Here is a 20,057-nt window from a genome sequence, read left to right on the forward strand (position 1 = left end):
TCAGTTTTGAAATGTTAAGTTTGAGGTGCCTGTCCAGACATCCAAGTGGGAGTGTCTCTTGGTGTCCTCTGAACTATTGTAAAGTATTTCTTACTGGACTCTATTCTAGTACTAATTCCCCATAATTCAGTCTTGAATACTATAACTCAGCATTTCTCTTACATCCTCTGATCACATTCTTGCATATAACCCTTCAGTAAATAATCTAGACCTATATTTACTAAGTAGCTTTAAATTCCAGTAGTAATTGACCGTCTCACTTTAGTTTCAGAAAAACCGAAAAGAAATTATATGTCAGTTCTATAAAAAAAATCTGCACTTGAATGTTTATAGCAGCACAATTCACAATCGCAAAGACGTAGAAACAACTGAAGTGCCCATCAATACATGATTGGATTAATAAAATGTGATATATGTATACCATGGAGTTCTACTCAGCCACAAAGAACAATGGTGACCTAGCACCTCTTGCATTATCCTGGATAGAGCTGGAGCCCATTCTACTAAGCGAAGTATCACAAGAATGGAAAAACAAGGACCACATGTACTCACCATCAAATTGGTATTAAGTGATAAACACTTACGTGCACAAAGAGCAGTAACATTCATCGAGTGTCGGGCAGGTGGTGAGGGAGGAGGGGATGGGTATATATACACCTGATGGGTGCGGTGCGCACCTTCTGAGGGATGGACACACTTGAAGTTCTGACTCAGGCAAAGGCAATATATGTAACCTAAACATTCATACACTCGTAATGCTGAAAAAAAAAGACAGTGAGACTTAAAAAAAAAAAACCTTTAAAAAAAAAAAAGAAGTTATATGTCAGTATTTTAAAAGTAGATTAAGATATGAATAGAGAACTGAATCTTTCTCTCTCTGTGTTTTTTTTTTTTAACTATTTAATCTTTTTCTCTGTTTTTTAACAGTTGCTTTCCCTTGTTAATTGCTGAGGTAAACAGATTCAAAGGATGAGTGAACTGGAACAGTTGAGGCAGGAAGCAGAACAACTGCGGAATCAGATTCAGGTAAAAACTTTTCATTTTGAAATTTTAACACTTTTATTTAGTATCAACAATGTATAAAATTTGCTTATTTATCAGTCTACATATATTAAATAATTTGTAAGGCCAGAAATGTTTTTTTTTCTTACATGTAAACTAAGAGCTGAAGTCTCTTTGTTTTTATCATGCCTCTAAATAACTCACCAAAAACCATTCCTAATGAGTACCTATGCAGAAGAATAGCCTCTGTGGCCCGAGAAGTTAATAGTATATCTGTAATCTCAGCTGAAAGACAAACATAATTGTCTCTTTTTAAAAAAATTATTATGGGTACATAATAGTTGCATATCTATATAGGGTACATGTGATGTTTTTATATAGGCATACAGCATGAGTTAATCAAATAAGGGTAATTGGGGTATCCATCACATCATTTCTTTGTATTAGGAACATTCTAATTCTACTCTTTTAGTTATTTTAAAGTATACCCTAACTTATTGTTGATTATAGTCACTTTGTTGTGCTGTCAAATATTGTTCATTCTGTCTGTTTTTGTACCCATTAACCATCCCCCATAATTCTCTTCTTATTCACATACCTGGAATCATAGATTTTTTTGGTGTAATACAATGAGGTAGATAATATCACATTATAATATACTAGGAAAATGAATGTCTACATTAGATTTCAGGGAAACATTAAAAATTATTAATGGCAAAATCAAGACATATCTAATATCTTGTACTCTTGTAGATGAACTCAAAACAATAAGAAGGATAAACAAATAACAAGCTTTAGCTTTGAGAAAATTAAAAGACACTTAGAACTTCAAGCCATAATAGTATGGGGAAGAGTTGCCAAACACAGTGAAGCGACTGCAGGTGGGCAGGCTCTGAGAGAAGGTGCCTACGGTTATAAATCTCATACCAAGTAGGGAGCATTCTCTAGGGACAGCACCAACAGTCTCTTCTGTGGAACAGTGGAAACAGATACTTCTTTGGACTTTGTTAGCACCGAGGAGTATCAAGGAAGGCAGAGCTAAAATGAAAGGATGTAGGCCTGCTCTCTTGTAGGAAGCCTGTCGGTGAGCAGGGTAGGGGAAAGAGACTGAGTTGTGAGTAGCCTGGCAGCTGCCTACTTCCTTTCACAGGGCAAAGTAAAGGCTAAAACAACTTACAAATACAAGCAGGGAGAATCTCTGATAACTTGGAACACAGCTATGGCCCTTCCCATAGCTTTTGCAATAGCTATTTCAGAAGAACTTGTCTAATTTAAAAATGAAGAATAAAATCTATATAAAGATATTACAAGAAAAGAGAATAAAGGATCAGGAAAAACAAGGGATGAATGAAGAACATTGACCAGAAAAGTGCTGGTTCTGAGTGGAGTGAGGTCATCCCCAGACTCACTGCCAGGAATTCAAGGAATTCAGTGACTTAGATGTGAATAAGAGTTCTGGGATGATACCTTAGGTGTCTGAACACAGCTTTCAGAACAAAGGAGGGATTTATCTCGCCTGGGATGATCAGAGCAGGCTTTGCAGGCTAACCTCTGATTTCGATGTCGCTGCCACCACCAGAACGAGTTATCACTTATTTCACATGCTGAGCAGGAGCAACTGATAGGCCAGACTTGTGGTCAGATGCCATCTCATTTATTCTTCAGAGCAACCCTGTGAAGTAGGTGGTGTAGTTGAGGAATCTGAGGCTCAGTGAGATTAAGTAACTTGCCAAGGTAACATAACTAGTAAATAGGTCCACGATTCAGACTGGCCATGTTTCGATTTCACACCCTGTGCTCTGTCACCAGTGCTGCCCTGCGTCCCACCCTTTCCTAGCATGCTTCCCTGCAACTTGTGCTGCAGCAGTACTCACTGGTTGCCACTCCCTAAACATGCATTGCTCTTTCCCACCTCATGGCCTTTGATCAGATTGTTTCCTTTACCTGGAATTATACCACCTCGTGCTAGATCTACCCACTGAGTGCTAATCCTCCAAGAGTCCTCCACTTGGATTTATTCTTTCTTTTCTTGGAAGGCAGCATGGCATGGTGGAACATGCATGGACTCCACCTTTTCATTATTTTGTAGCCATGGGCAAGTTTCTTCACGTTTTTGATGCTCAGTATCTTTGCTGTGAGCAAGAGTACCAGTGTTCACTTTATATATCTGTGCAGAGGATTAAGTGAAGTAACACACAAAGGACTTAGTCTAATGCCAGCAGGTGGCAGTTCCTTACTTGTATAGCACACTGGACTCTTACGGGATCAGTCTTGGTTTGTCTTGTATTATAATTCCTTGTGTACATTTGCCCCTAATACTTGTACTTGGATGGAAAATTTTGTGTCTTAATCATCTCCATATCTCACAACATCCCAAGCACAATGTCCATGGGCACAGGTGCTTACTGAATCATTTCCTGCTGTGATTTCAAGTAACCACATATATATAAAATACTATGTACTTCTCTTCTCATTTTAATCATGTCACACTGTATTTAAAAACCCTCCCTTCCTTCTTTCCTTTCTTTCCTCTGCCATTCCAGAAATATAATTTAACTATATTTTTACCTAACTATGCTATAAACATATGGCATAATAGAAATATATGCTATTTGGTTTAATAGATGATTTATTGTAAATTCAAAATAGAGAAGGAATTTTAAATTCAAGTAGAGAAAACATAGATTTTGTTTTCTTTTGTAATTGTTACATCTTTGATTTGGAACAAGAAATATGTCTTCTTTTGCATTAATATCAGATCTTGTATTTCTTGTGGTGGACAGTATGGAATTCAGCCTTTAATTGGGAATATTTGTTTTATATTCAGTTTTATAGTGGATAATAGTGTTCATAAGAGTAAGTTCTCCAGGCGAACAAAATTTTTGCATAATGTAAATTTGTAAGTAACCACTGCTACGATATTTGTAGAATTCTGTATTCCAGCATGATGTTTTAATTTTTGTACAAATTTTCACTATAGTTCAAAAATTTTCATTTACAGTTTTTAAATTGTTAATGTAAGCTCTGTGAGGGCAGAGATTTTTTTTGTCTACTGATGTATCTATCCATGGTGCCTAGAATAGTGCCTAACACACAGTCTTTCAACCAATTTTTCTATCAAATGACTAAATCAAGAAAGATGGCCTAAACAATGGTAGTTCATTTTCATAAAGCTTGAAATTAGAGAACCTCTTTTTAGAATTTAATCTTCAATTTCACCATTTTTGGAACATGGCTAAGGCCATCACTGTCATTTCTGGAAATTCTTTTCATTGTAGGAAAGTGGGCTAAATTATTCCTTGCCAAATGAGGTCTCTAAACCCACAATTTGGCTAAGTATGAGAGAATCAAATCATATGTTTGTGCAACTGCTCGTGAACACCCTTACATAGAAGTATTCTAAGTGTTTATAAATAGGTTGAAAGGGCAGCCAAAAAGGTCATGTCTTCAATCCAGTCTTTGCTGTGAGCTAAGGCAGGCATTTTTCCCTTGGCCGACTGGAACAAGTTGTCCATTTGAAACATTTATTCAATAAATATTGTGTGCCTTCTCTTTGCCCAGGAGTATACAGTACTAAGCACTGTAGAGAAAAAACAAAGTTGGAGAGGATACTACCCTACTCTTTGAGGAAAAAAATTTTAAGTCTAGCAGGAAGGATTAATTGCACTTCTGATTTTTCCATGTATTTGAATTCTTTAAATTTTTTATTAACTGGTAAATTTGGCTGAAAATGTTTTGTTGCTTATCGTTCTTTGTTGTCTTTCTTATTTTATGTCAATTTCTGTTTCACTGTCTTCCTTTTAATAATTCCCTTCAATTTGTATAAAAATTTGAAGTTTCTTTGAAAGGCTACTTTATAATGCTTAGGCATAAATACCTGCTAACATGTAGGGAATTTGCTATTGGTATAAAAATATAGATGCCACTCAATGTAAATTGTTGCCTATTACATAAAAAATTATTTTCCTGAGATATCTTTTTTGCATATTGAATCTAAAATATTTTCTTTCTAATAGCATCTGTACACAGTGTATTTGCAAAGCATTTTCAAGAAATGTTTTGTATTTTTTTTAGTATTTCTGAAATGACTTGGAGTATACTATAAGTATCCTTCCTCTTATAAATGTTACGTTAATAGTATACTATACACACCGCCTCAACTTTTAGATGCAAAAACAAATAGAAGGGAACTCAGTACTCTTGATTTTTGCTGATTGCTTAATAACAAATACAATTTTGAATAGTAAGGACTTACTAAATCAACCTAGATCATTTTTCATCACAGGATGCAATTTTTAAAAAAATATTTTATCATAAATCAAAAGTGTATTTGTACAATGAGAATAGAAGTGAGAGTCCATAAATAAATCCATGTGTCTATGGTCAGTTGATTTCCAACAAGGGTAACAAGCTCATTCAATAGGGAAAAATAGTCTTTTCAACAAATGGTACTGGGACAACTGGATATCCACATGCAAAAGAATGAATTTGGACTCCCTACCTCACACCATAGAAAAAATTAAGTCAAAATGAGATATAAATTTACTGTTTAAAAGTATAAAATTTTTGGAAGTAAACATAAATGTAAATCTTCATGACATTGAACTAGGCAACAGTTAAATATGACACTAGCATCAAAGGAAAGCACAGATAAATTAGACTTCATCAAAATTAAAAACCTGTGTGTCAAAAGATGCTATCAAGAAAATGAAAAGATAGCTGACAGAACTGGAGAAAAAATTTGCAAATCATATAAGGGTCTTAGTATCCAGTATGTATAAGAAACTCCTATATCTGAACAATAAAAACACAACCCATTTTAAATATTAGCAAAGCCTTTGAATAGACATTCCTCCAAAGAAGATATGTACATATGACCAATAAGTGCATGACAGGATACACAATATCATTAATCTCTAGGAAGATACAAATCAAAACTACAATGAGATACCACTTCACACCAAGATGGTTGTAATAATAATAATAATAATAATACTGAAAACAATGGACAATAACAGGTGTTGGTGGGGATGCAAAGAAATTGGAACCCACATACATTGCTGGTGGGAATGTAAAATGGTGTAGCTGGTGTGAAAAAACAATTTCGTAGTTCCTCAAAAAGTTAAACATAGAGTTACTGTATCACCTACCAATTCTACACCTGGGTATATATACCCAAGAGAATTGAAAATATAGATACACCAAGAACTTGTATACACATGTTCACAGTATCATTATTCATAACAGCCAAAATGTGGAAACAACCCAAATGTCTATCATTTTTTATTAATGGACAAACAAAATGTGGTATATCCATACAGTGGAATATCATTCAGCCATAAGGGAATGAAGTAATGATACATGCTACAACACAGACGAACCTTGAAAACATGATGCTGAATGAAAGAAGGCAGACACTAAAGGCCACCTGTTGTATGATTCCATTTATATGAAATGTCCAGGACAGGCACAGCCATAGAGAAAGAAAGTAAATTAGTGATTGCTGAGGGCTGGGGGAGAAAAAGGAATTGGGAGTATGGGGTTTCTTTGTAGAGTGATGGAAATGTTCTGGAATTAGGGGTGATGGTTGCATAACATTGTAAATATACAAAAAAACCACTGAATTATATACTTTAAAATGGTTAAATTTGTTATGTGAGTTTTATCTCAATAAAAAAATTTAAAAATAAAGATTATGTGGTATGCTGAAAAGTATATTTGCAAATCTACATTTTCAATAAAAATATTTATTATAAGCTATAGTTTTTTAAAAAAATTAGTCATTTCCAGAGGTTTCCACATCTAAATGTTATACTCATCTTTCTTTACTTTAGGATGCTAGGAAAGCATGTAATGATGCAACCCTTGTGCAGGTAAAGTTTTTTTTTTTTTCCCTATTTCATTTTAGTAACTTACACGAAATAACACTGATGCAAATGACATTCAGATTCCTTTTATTAGTACTTAGTTGAAAAAAATCAAATGAAATCTCTATGTAAAATCCCTTTGTAATATGCCAAACACTGTACAGTACAAGTGCTTTTTAAAACATAGTGTTAAAACAGAAGTCTTTGGAAAAATAAATGGTATATTATAAATTTTTAAGTAGTTTCTGATTCTTTTGGTGTACCCTGATTTTTTTTTCTTATAAAAACTCTTAGGAAGCCTTCATGTTTAATTAATATCGATCACTTTTATTAGGGAAATATTTTATGTGCTCTACAAATATAAAACCTGACTTTCTTACAGACAATTAAAATTATAAATGTTGCTACTAGATTTTTATTTGTGGCTGCGTTTATATTAAAGCTTAAACGTTATGTCTATTGTTTTTAGTTAATAGTCTAGGTAAGATAGTATAGGTAAGATATTCTTACCTATAACGGCACGCAGGATTATTTTAAATCAATCATAATTTTTATGAACATATTGATCCCATAACAACTGTGAAATTATATATATTAAGTTACCTTCAATTACTATAAATTTACTTGTGTTTGCTTTTTTGCCTACTAATTAAGGATTTCTAGTTTATCTCCTGAACTATGTCTAAGATAAAGAATAACATTTTTGTCACTTTCTAAAGATCACGTCAAATATGGACTCTGTGGGTCGAATACAAATGCGGACAAGACGTACACTGAGGGGCCACCTAGCTAAGATCTATGCTATGCATTGGGGATATGATTCAAGGTTTGTACCTGTCATTTTCAAATTGTCAGCAGAACTATTTTTATTAGGAATCATCATTTTCATTTTTTATTTACTATCTCTATGAAAACAAACTATATTTATGAAGTGTTTGCAGAAAGTGCATCTAATATGAACACTTTGCTTTCACTAAGAATATTCATTGACACTTTAAAGGTTTAAAAGACTTTAATATGGAAAATAAATTTACCTCTCAAAAATATCCTTTATCAAATAATCCTGGACAGCTGTTTAGAAGAGGATTTTCTTTTGCAGTGGGATATTATACTTTGCTTTTTAATACACCAAAAGCAGTTTTACTCTATATTAACCTTGAAATCTTAATAAGCAAATATTTATTGAACACGCATGTACAAGTTACCGGATAAAGCTATAATTACTTATTACATAGATTCACAAATGATGGAATTATATGAAATGAGGGTATTTCCGTTGATACATCTTTTATTCTCCCAACTTTAACACAGAAATGCATGTGCTTGAATGTGCAAGTTGAACGTCTGCAAGTGCATGCGCGCGCACACACACACACACACACACCTGCCACCTGGCCTGCAGTTAGATGGTTTGGTCATCAAGATTCACTATGTTCATAGGGTGATAGTGTAGCTTGTGCTTTTTCTAGAGTATCTGGTAATAGCAGGTCTGCCTGCTGCCTCAGTGATTGACTTGTTTGTTTGATTTGGTTAATCTTATTGGGATGTGTCCAAAGCAAGAAATTACTTTTTAATAGAAATTGCACGTTTATTCTCTTCTTCCAGGAAACCCTAAAATTGTAAAATAGAGGAAGCTTCACTTGTTGCTCTCAGATGTCAGTGGAATACTTGAGTACAATATATAGAACATGTGCGTCTTAGGAGGGGATACGTAAATTCTATAACTGACAACTGACATAAGGCTAGGGCAAATGTTTTATTTATCTTAAAGTTTCAGATAAACATAATTTACCAATTGATATAGCAGACTTTTAACTTAAAATACAATAACTTGAAACAATGTTAGTGGTTCTTACTTAAAAATTTTCTGAAGACTATTAATCTTCATAAAAAACCCCACAAATATCATGCAGGAACCGTATCTCACATCGTCTTCCTGCTCATTCTGATTGTCAGCTCGTTACTTAACGCTATTCTCAGCTCATATGCTGATGTGCCAATGGATTTTTAAAGAATTTTCTTTAGGTTCCATCCCATACCTCACTATCAGACCTTTACTTTCATAAAAACGTAAACTGATTGATGATACACAAGAACCTGGTAATACTATTTACTTGTAGGGAAGGGAACTGGGTGGCTGGGGATGGGCCCAAGAAGATGATTTTTTCACTGCATAACCTTTTGTATCTTTTGAATTGTATACCATGGTGAAAAATAAAAAGTCCAAACAAAAAAATTCATTGGTTAATAATTACTTAGTCAAAAGTTCATACTCTTTAGCTTGGCAAAGCTTTCTGCAGTTTAAGCCCAGTCTACTTTTCTCAATTTATTTTTTTCTCACAAATTCTGTATGACTGAAAGACTCACAATTCCTGAAACACTTGTATTTTTCTACCCCTTGTCATTGATCGTATTTAGCCTCCTCCTAAGATACGGACTTTCCCCTATCTTTAGCTTTCAAAATTCCATTTTTTAAGACACATTCTCTTTTGATTAACTCAACTAGCAGTTGTTTGTTCCTCCTTTACTCTCCTATGGCATTTATTTTGTACCACTCTCCTAAGTTTTCACTTGATTTATTATAAATATGAGTAAATGTCTTATTTGCACCAGGTGGTAGAGGCCTCAAGAATAGGAGATGTGGCCAGGCATGGTGGCTCACGCTTGCAATCCTAGATCTCTGGGAGGCCGAGGCGGGCGGATCGTTTGAGCTAAGGAGTTTGAGACCAGCCTGAGCAAGAGCAAGAGTGAGACCCCGTCTCTACTAAAAAAAAAATAGAAAGAAATTAGGTGGACAACTAAAAAAAAAAAATACATATATATATATATAAAAATTAGCTGGGCATGGTGGTTAGCTATGCCTCCCTCAGCTACTTGGGAGGCTGAGGCAGTAGGATTGCTTGAGCCCAGGAGTTTGAGGTTGCTGCGAGCTAGGCTGACGCCACGGCACTCTGGCCAGGGCAACAGAGTGAGACTCTGTCTCAACAACAACAACAAAAAAGAACAGGAGATGTATACTGTGTTGTACCTATGACACTGTCACAGTCACAGGCTCTCAATTGATGTTTTCAGATTGAATGAAATATGGTTATTAGGCTTATATGCACTTTATTGTCATTAAATTTAAGTCAGTAAATACTATACCAGTGAGGTGATACCTATCAAACTCTTGAATCATAACGAAAATGTTGTCACTGTGAAAAAGTTGAATCATAGCCAGAGACATTTTTAGTCAATTACTAAATTTTATGATTTATGTCCAAAATTTTTGGTGTGCATCATAAATTTTTTAAAAGTTGGAAGAACACTTCTTGGTGTCAAGTTTTTAGAAAAATTGTATTTTTCTTTTCTAAACTATTCTATATTAATTCAAGGTACAACTAAACTACTTTTTTCCTCTAAGCATAAAATTATTTTTGTGTTTGTTCCTCTAGGTTGCTAGTCAGTGCTTCCCAAGATGGAAAATTAATTATTTGGGATAGCTATACAACAAATAAGGTAGAATTTCTTAATCATTCTTTTAAATAACCTTGTATTTGGTTTGCCATCCGCCAGTTCTTTCCTTTATTCCATTGCTTCAAACTTTAATTGCCTTCTGAAAAAAATTATTCTATTTATTTTAATCTAGATCTTCTCCTTTGTCTTAGTGTTTCTTTTTAATATTTAGCCCTTTTTTTTATTTCCAGAGGCAACTACAGAAATATTGTTCACTGTGTTTTTCTTGACTCTCATATTTCAAATTTGAATATTAGGAAAGAGTACCATTTTTACATATAAATGATTTTTTAAAAATCCCATTTCTTAATATGACAGTGACTCTGAGATTTTTATTTCTAGTTGCGGGTGAGCTAGATGGCTAGTGGGGAGCTTTTCTTTGGCCCACTCCAGGCAGTGGGCCTGATTTGTGTTTCTGGACTGCTTAGAAGATATAGTAGATTGGAGGCAAATTACAAGTAGTTTAGATCTCTCAATGGTGAAAGACTGTAGATTCTTTCCATAAATCCACTGGAAAGAATCCCTGATTTAAAGTATTTTTATTAACACTTTAATTCCTTAGTATTCCCATATACCTTAAATTTTTCTGTCTGACCTTCAAATGATTGATGTTGGGATAGCAAGGCACCAGGCAGTGGTAGATCAGTGCAAAACTATCACCATTAAGTGAGATCCCAGAATATGAGCCTCTTAATAGAAGGATGGTAATGTGATCCCTTCATGGAAGAACCATTTCAGTCCACTCTGAGACTTGCTAATTACCTCCCTTTTTATCATTCAGTGTTATGTTGGAGGAAACTCATTTGAGCAGTACTGCAGAAACAAAGAATTTTATTAAAATCTTTAACATTTTATACTTAATTTTTCAAATGTCTGTATTAGCATTGAGACATCTTCATATCCTTGCTTCTATTAAAAGAATTATTTCTAAAAAGAGTACTTCCTAACTCTGATGTGATAATACAGAAAAAAATAATAGGCATTTTAATGTACATGAGTATTTTATTTTTCATTGTTTGCCTTTTAAAGCCATTACATTCTTTATTTGGCTTCTTTTTCGTACATGTATTTGAGTTTTAGTAATATTTACTTCATTGTAAATAGGTTTACAAAACAAATGTGTGATTTGTAGTGTTTGTTTAGTAATGGTCTGTGTGGAATGTGTTCTGCAGATGCACGCTATTCCTTTGAGGTCCTCCTGGGTGATGACCTGTGCCTATGCTCCCTCTGGCAATTATGTTGCCTGTGGAGGCCTGGACAACATCTGCTCCATCTATAACTTAAAAACCAGAGAGGGAAACGTCCGAGTGAGCCGAGAGTTGCCGGGCCACACGGGTGAGCTTCGCTAAGCATTGTTCTTTAGTGAAGGAGTAAAACCTAGCTCCTTCTGTAGAATGTGCTGATCAAGGACAAGTGACAAATTGTGCTCAGCTGGCTAAAGGATGAGTAACAGCTGGGTGAGAGTAGAAATTACTACAAATTAGGGAAACATTAACTTTTTATAATCATACGTGCAATGACTGTAATTTTATTTTTCTTTCAAAAATAGTAGTATTGTTTTTGTAAAAATGACAAATTTACTGCAAAAAATTCAGACTAACAAAAAATATGAAAAGAAAGCAAATATAATTTTCTCTATTTTCTACTACCGTGTAACAATTATGGGCTTGTGGCATCTGTACTCAATTATATAATGGAAAGTATGCACTAAAGTACATTAATGAAGTATTTTTCACCATGATAATGCATTGCTTTATTTGCCAGCGTGCACACCATAGTTCAGTGGTGTCATATTTGGTTAGCAGTGTTACTTAGGAATTTGTTGCCACTCATCTGTTGTCTGCCCATTGGAACTTTTGGCAGTACTATTTGACCATGCTTTTACAAAAATCTCTAGAATGGTGTTTTCCTGCCATTTCCATCTTTTGAAACACTGATGAATGCTAAGCATTAAATGTTATATCTTTCATAAAGCCTTCACTGATAATCTTCTAATTTCTCACAATATTTTAAAATTATTTCTCAAAGGTGCTTAACACAGTTGGCCATAGATTATATTAATAGTTATTTGTGTAAAGGAATATCTTTTTGTTCAGTAGGTAATTTTCTTAGGGGGCTGTGTCTTACTCAGCTTTCCAACTTTTAGAGTGCCAAGAACAATGTCATTGACACATTAAATGCCTAAGAAGGTTTGTTGATAAAATTTACTTGTAGACAGCACAGAGTTTGAAGTAACTGAAAGTAGAACTATAGATTATACTGACAAACACTTGTTGTCCAGGTATTATATTTTTCAAGATACATACTACTTTTTTATATGGTAACTAGAGTCATTCGATCAATGATAACCTAAAATTTGCTTCTGTCTATGCTATAGGCTATTTGTCCTGCTGTCGTTTTTTAGATGACAGCCAAATTGTTACAAGTTCAGGAGATACAACTTGGTAAGTTTATTCCAGAAAAACACTGATATTGGGTCTGAGGGTGGTAATAGGAGCTAATGGATGAAGACGTAATAGTCATTAAATATTTTTATTTACTTTTAATTGTAGTGCTTTATGGGACATCGAAACTGCCCAGCAGACCACCACATTCACTGGGCATTCTGGAGATGTGATGAGTCTCTCTCTGAGTCCTGACATGAGGACTTTTGTTTCTGGTGCTTGTGATGCCTCTTCCAAATTATGGGATATTCGAGATGGAATGTGTAGACAGTCTTTCACAGGACACGTCTCAGATATTAATGCTGTCAGTGTAAGTGAATAGCATCTTCAAAGAAAATGTATTCTGCCTTTAAAGTGTTGAATTCTGGGCTGGGCATGGTGGCTCACACCTGTGATCCTAGTACTCTGGGATGCCAAGGTGGGAGGATTGCCTGAACTCAGGAGTTCAAGACCAGCCTGAACAAGAGTGAGACCTCATCTCTACTAAAAATAGAAAAATTAGCTGGCTGCAATGATGCACACTTGTAGTTCTAGCTACTCAGTAGGCTGAGGCAGGAGACAGGAGGATCGCTTAAGCCCAGGAGTTTGAGGTTGCTGTGAGCTAGGCTGGCGCCACAGCACTCTAGTCCAGGCAACAGAGTGAGACTCTGCCTCCAAAAAAAAAAAAAAAAAGTCAATGTTGAGTAGTGCCAGTGTTTGAGAAATAGTATTCACAACTAATCATGCACAGTTTTCTTTATTACTTAGCCTAATCGGAATGTTTTAAATTTATGTTCTATTTATTTCTTTCTCATAATGGGATTTTGGAATATTTCTTTAAGAATACATATGTAAGCTGGCACAGTAGCACATACCTGTAGTCCCAGCTACTCAGGAAGCTGAAGCTGGAGGATTGCTTGAGCCCAGGAGTTAGAGGCTGAATGTGCGAAGATTGTGCCTGTGACTAGTCACTGTACTCCAGCCTGGGCAACATAGCAAGACCCCATTTCTAAAAAAAAAAAAAAAAAATTATGAATATGTATGTATACACACACATACACATACACATTTTGTAAATAGTAATACTTGACTTAAATGTTTTAATAAGACATACAGGACACCAGAGCCAGTATTTGTTGAATACTTGCTATGTGCTAAATAACGAGCTATATACTTTGCATATGGTATTTTATTCAATCCTAACCAACACTCTGAAACTGAAACTAAGGCCCGGAGTATTTAAGACTCTTAAGTCAATATCACTTACCTGGTAAGTAGCCAAGTTGGAATTTGCCTCAAGATCTGTCTTACCCTAGAGTCCATTATTGCACTGCCTCTCATTTTTATTTACATCAATGGAGTAAATGTTTATTGCTTTTCTTTATAGTTTTTCCCAAATGGATATGCCTTTGCCACTGGCTCTGATGATGCCACTTGCCGGCTCTTTGACCTTCGTGCAGACCAAGAGTTACTGTTGTATTCTCATGACAATATCATCTGCGGAATCACTTCTGTAGCCTTCTCAAAAAGTGGGCGCCTTCTACTAGCTGGTTATGATGACTTTAATTGTAACGTGTGGGACACGCTAAAAGGAGATCGTGCAGGTTAGTAAATGAGTCCATATTAAGGTCTGACTTTCAGGAAGCACGACGAGGTTCCCATCAGTAGTTTTCCAGGCTTCCATGACAGCCTGGAGCCGTGGAAAATGGTAACCCAGCGGTTCTCGTGCCCATTCGTTGTTGTTTCCCTCTGAGTACAGTTGTAGTCCATAAACCGTATTTATATTTTTGTTTTCTGAAATAACGTTTAGTTCTGTAATATGTTCTTGTTTGGTACGTTTCAGTATTAAAGATGAATGGTGAATATGATTCCATGTGGTCTTGTACGAATCACAGTTTTTCTTGATTGTGTAAGTGCCATGGATTGTCTTCCTTCTGGAGCAGCTCTTGTGTGCAGCGGGACATAGACCTGTTGTCTTGCCTCAGCCCGGTTCTCCGGGTCCTCCCTTGCAGGTTCCACAAGGTTAAATACACAGTGAGCCATACTAGGGACGGTCATTAATAACAGATTACATCCTTCTTAGTATATTGCTAAGATAGATAGATAAATAAAATTACATTGAGTGATTTTTTAAATTTTTTTAAAAATCAAAATCATACTCAATATTATACTTAAAGGAATCAAATAGTTCTATATGGCTTGTTACCAAAACACAGCAATACTTTGATCCCAGCTTATACTTTTGGCTCCCAAAAGCAGCTGCTTATAACTTTTAATTATTTATTTTTATGTCTCTAAATAACATGCCAGTATTGTGGTTACTTGATTTTATTTGTTAACTTTTAGGCCTTATCTGTTGTTGACCTGTTACCACGGGTGGTAAGGGTTTGGCTTTAACATCCCTGCGCCCCCCACACCCACGTCCTTCCCATCCAGTTTTTCCCATGTAGTAAATTTTGCTGAGAACAACATTTGGTGTTTACATAATTGTGGCCTCTTAAAGAATGTTTACTGCTGAGCCATGAGGTATTACTGTGACTTCTTTTGCCACGTACCTTTTTTGTATTCTCTAATTTAAATTTTTGGTTTACAGTCTTAGTTTTGATGTTTTTCTCACTAATGAACCCTCAGACTTTGTGCCAGTTTTGACTTATCTTGGAGTGGATCCATTGTCGTCCATGGTGTGGGGTGCAGCGGGCCTTTTTGGTCTGGAAACTCATACACTGCAGTACTGGGAATTTCGGGGGCTTGTTGGATTATATTTCTTCTCCATTATTATCATTCCTTCTTTCTAGAGTTCCTAATGAGTTGACGTTAGACCTCCTGGACTGGTCCTTTTACTTTTTTATTATATTCTCTTCTGTTTTCCATTTCTGACTTTTTTTTTTTTACCCCTTATGTTCTGGGAGAAATCCTCATCTGTTCTTTCAGCCCTTCTGTTAAGTTTTGGTTTTCATTTTTGCTATCATCTTTTTAATTTTGAGAGCTAGTTTGGTCTCAATTTTTTTTTATGGCACTCTTTTTTTTTCGATAATGAAATCTTTTGTTTCTCTGATGTTAGTGAAAGAATTCTTTAGTTTTCTTTTTCAAGCATAGTCTTTTATGTTTCCAAGTTGTTTTTTCCCTTCATCTTTTTAGTCCCCTGTCCTTATTTTTAGAACATTTCCTTAAAAGTTTGGTGATTCTAAGCTTCATATTCATACTGAAGAGGGAGGCACCAAACTGAAGCTCTGTGCACATGGTTGGGTGTGCTGAGTGTAGGCCTCACTGAAGGGTGATCTGGCCAGGCTTCCACTGGGAACCTCTGGTATATCTTATTGGCCTTTTTTTCTTGGGCTAGCCATGAGATGGATCTTCACTCTGCTACCTGAAGTGTATAATAAGCTGGCTGCCAGTTTGGGGGCCAGTTTCAAGAGGGAAACCAGGGGCCACAACAATTAGCAAGTAAACTTTCTTTATTCCTCATTTTCAGCACAGTTTTGCCAATCTCAGCTGTGCCTCTTTTCCTGCAGTCAAGAGAAACCCTGTTTTACCCTCTCCAGTGAATAAGTCTCTAGTCTTGGGCCATGGTGCAGGATGATTGGTCACCTGACTCTGCAGAGTGGAGGAAGAAGACACCTGGGAGGGTCGTACTGACTTACAAACACTTTCTAATGCAATCTTACTTTACCCTGTCTTTGCCACTACCTGGCTCCAGAGATACCTGGTTCCTCTAGCAGGGACACACTTGGAGGTTCTGCAGTGTAATTGTTTCTTGGCTTACAAGATTGTTCATTTTGAACTGAGCATTTTGGGGCTCACTAACACAGTTGCCACCATCCAGCTTACAAAATTTTGTTGCCATTGCTTGTTCTCATCTTCTCACTGTCCTTGTGAATTTATGGCCCTACCCTTTTAAACCTTTATACGGTTCTTGTGGTTTCTGAGGGAGCACAGGCAGTATCAACATTCCCAGGAATAATTTTCTATACCTTCTCTCAAGAAACTGCATGGTTCAGTTTTACACTTTACAAATAGATTTTTGGAAATATTTTATTGCCCAAAGCCAAATATTTTTTAAGGTATTAGGTATTTTGCCTGGATTGAATAGTATGCATAACAAAATAAAACTGTGTTTTCCACATTTTTAACATGTGCTTGTATTTTCGTTTCACTCTGTATACAGCTGGTTTTAAGTTGGCTCAACTGGAACTTTCACCTTAAACTGAATCCTGATTCATGAATTGCTTATTCATTCTCCTCCCCAGTATTTCTTGGACTATTTAGCCATAGTATTCATTTTTTGTTATTTCAATCAATGATGGTAAATTTGCCCATTGCCAAACTGCCATACTGGAGGTACCACAGAGGATATTAAGAGTTAGATATCTGGGCCGGGCGCGGTGGCTCACGCCTGTAATCCTAGCACTCTGGGAGGCCGAGGCGGGTGGATCGCTCGAGGTCAGGAGTTCGAGACCAGCCTGAGCAAGAGTGAGACCCCGTCTCTACTAAAAATAGAAAGAAATTATATGGACAACTAAAATATATATATACAAAAAATTAGCCGGGCATGGTGGTGCATGCCTGTAGTCCCAGCTACTCGGGAGGCTGAGGCAGTAGGATCGCTTGAGCCCAGGAGTTTGAGGTTGCTGTGAGCTAGACTGACGCCATGGCACTCACTCTAGCCCGGGCAACAGAGTGAGACTCTGTCTCAAAAAAAAAAAAAAAAAGAGTTAGATATCTGAGATGAACCTCTGTTCCTGAGATCAAGTGAAAATGATATGCTTACATATATAGAGAGATAATGCAAATTCAAACACAGTATATTAAAAAAATTCTTTTGCGAATTTGATAATACTCTAGTTTTTCTTTTTAATCTTTATATTTCTCATTTTCCTACCAAATATTGAAATACCTCATTTTATCGTATGTGGTAATCAAGACATCAAGTTTAATATGCAAAAGAAACTAAAATTAGGTAAGTTTGATGGTTTCACAAAGCTATAATATAATGAACAACAACATCCCAGTTTTTGGTAGTTAACAGAAGAAAGTAAATTATGTTGTCATTTTTGGAAGTGGTGATACAAGACAACTTCACTCTCATGTTGTTGTTATTCTTGTAAAAGGCTACTTCATGGAACTCCACTTAAAATTTAATTTTTCTAGCACTCTGGGAGGCTGAGGTGGGAGGATCACTCAAGGTTGGGAGTTAAAGAACAGCCCGAACAAGAGCAAGACCCTGTCTCTACTAAAAATAGAGAGAAATTAGCCAAACAACTAAAAATATATACAGAAAAAATTAGCCGGGCATGGTGGCACATGCCTGTAGTCCCAGCTACTTGGGAGGCCGAGGCAGGAGGATCGCTTGAGCCCAGGAGTTTGAGGTTGCTGTGAGCTAGGCTGATGCCACGGCACTCTAGCCCAGGCAATAGAGTGAGACTCTGTCTCAAAAAAAAAAAAAAAAAAAAAAAAAAAGACAATTGACACACATGTCAAAAATTCAAGAAGGCATCTTTTATCTACATGTCCAGCATACCCCTTACGACTCAGAGGAACCTGTTAGTTTTTTATTTTCGGTGCTTTTTAAATTTAATTTTTTTTACTGATGAGCTATCAAACTGTTAAAGTACCCTTCTAGATCTTTATACATATACTTGTTTAATACTAAAACTCTATAATTGCTAACTTTATACTGAATTCTTTTTTTACAGGTGTCCTTGCTGGTCATGACAACCGTGTCAGCTGCTTAGGTGTAACTGACGATGGCATGGCTGTGGCTACAGGCTCTTGGGACAGTTTTCTTAGAATCTGGAATTAACAATGTCATACATACTTTCTGTTCTCCACTGATACCTGGAGAAATCAATGTTACAGCCTATAGCTGTGAAAAAAAATTCTACCTTATATTTGCAGGTGAAGATTTTTCTATTGAGATTATTATATACAAAAAGAAGCTTTCCGTAAACTACAAAAAAAGTGGAAAAAATAAAACAAAACAAGGCAAAAGTGCCTGCTGAGATTAATAGGACCAGTGTATTAATTTGAGGAGTTGGGTTAATTTAACCTTGATGAATTATTGCGTGTACTCAAAGTCTAATTATTTTCTTTGTGTAGAACAGAATGTCCGTATTATAGCAGCTTATAATTGTGTTTGTTTGAATTTTTTAAAGACTACATTTTTAACTTTGTATACACAAGAAATGTTACATTTTTGAGTTTTATAATGGAAGAACCCGGCAGAGTAATGGATGGAAACAATCCTCTGTGTGTGTACTTATGTTTGAAGAAAGTCCCCTTGAATTGTACGTTCCTTTTAATTTAAAGGAGATCCTCATGGCTTAATGTTTAAGACTGTTGACAGGCTAGGGTGCCTCTGAGGGGAGTCCTTAGTCTCTCATACATCCTTTGCCATGCTGTCAGTCTAAATAAGTGCTCATTTTCAGTCCTTTGAGGGGACAGATAATCTAAAGGCCAGGGATTAGAAATTTTACTCTGACATTTTAGACATACATGAGAAACTTCATTAGAATTTATTATATTCATAAAAAGTAGATAATAGCATTAAATGATTCTGGTTTTGATCAATTGACACTTTCAGTAGCCCTTTAAATAGTTGGACTTTCCTATTGATTTCATATTCTAGAACTAAGTTTATAGAGTATACTCATATTTCAGAAGTTCGATAAACATTTGGATTAACCCTGCATCTGAAGAATTTTCCCCAGTGTTCTCTGTCAGTGTATACTAGATAGAAAACATAGTGTGACAGTGTTACATTTTGAAAGAAATAAAATCTAACCAATTGCTAGTACTGATTTGTCATAACTGTAATAAGGTGGCTTTATGAGTTTTATGTTCATGTAATATAAAATCTGAATTGATGTAAAATATGGCTTCAGATTTCTTAAATATTTAAGCTTTTTGCTCTTTAATTTTCTTCCCTTAGCACAAAACACTGGGTTCTAAAGTGGTTTTGCTTCAAAGAATGCCTAGATCTAAGTGATTCCACTTTAAAGCCAAAAGAAAAATTCCTAAAGCAGTTCTTAAAGGAGTCAGAGGAATATATTAAGCAGTTCCTCTACTTGTCAATGGTATAATAATGTGTCTATTATTAGAATGCTCCCCAGCCCCCAGTTAAACAAAGATAGCTTTCCTCTTGGATTTTCTCTTACAAATAAATCTAAAAACAATAGAAGATTGTTAATCTTGCTTAATGGTGAAGTCATGGGTTATTCTGCTATATAGAAGTGCATCATGTTTTGTAACTTAGTAAGTTACTCTTCAGATA

General features: G+C 35.6%; 1 protein-coding gene across 1 annotated transcript; it reads left to right on the forward strand.

Annotated features, from left to right (window-relative positions):
* Window positions 1–943: 943 nt before the first annotated feature.
* On the forward strand, window positions 944–18,635 carry GNB4 (G protein subunit beta 4). Its single transcript, XM_069472905.1, has 9 exons — window positions 944–1,026; window positions 6,837–6,875; window positions 7,589–7,695; window positions 10,304–10,367; window positions 11,537–11,699; window positions 12,742–12,808; window positions 12,917–13,118; window positions 14,175–14,391; window positions 18,481–18,635. Exons 1-9 carry the CDS (start codon window positions 970–972, stop codon window positions 18,585–18,587), a joined length of 1,023 nt encoding a protein of 340 aa, XP_069329006.1. The 5' UTR covers window positions 944–969; the 3' UTR covers window positions 18,588–18,635.
* The last annotated feature ends 1,422 nt before the right edge of the window (window positions 18,636–20,057 follow it).

This window comes from Eulemur rufifrons, chromosome 7, assembly GCF_041146395.1.
Source record: "Eulemur rufifrons isolate Redbay chromosome 7, OSU_ERuf_1, whole genome shotgun sequence".
Classification (NCBI taxonomy): domain Eukaryota; kingdom Metazoa; phylum Chordata; class Mammalia; order Primates; family Lemuridae; genus Eulemur; species Eulemur rufifrons.

Excerpts from the sequence above, each read along its gene's own strand:
- GNB4 (XM_069472905.1), top strand. The coding sequence starts at position 970 with ATGAGTGAACTGGAACAGTTGAGGCAGGAAGCAGAACAACTGCGGAAT. Across the intron at positions 6,876-7,588 it reads ATGATGCAACCCTTGTGCAG|ATCACGTCAAATATGGACTC; the intron begins GTAAAGTTTTTT and ends CACTTTCTAAAG. Across the intron at positions 7,696-10,303 it reads CATTGGGGATATGATTCAAG|GTTGCTAGTCAGTGCTTCCC; the intron begins GTTTGTACCTGT and ends TTGTTCCTCTAG.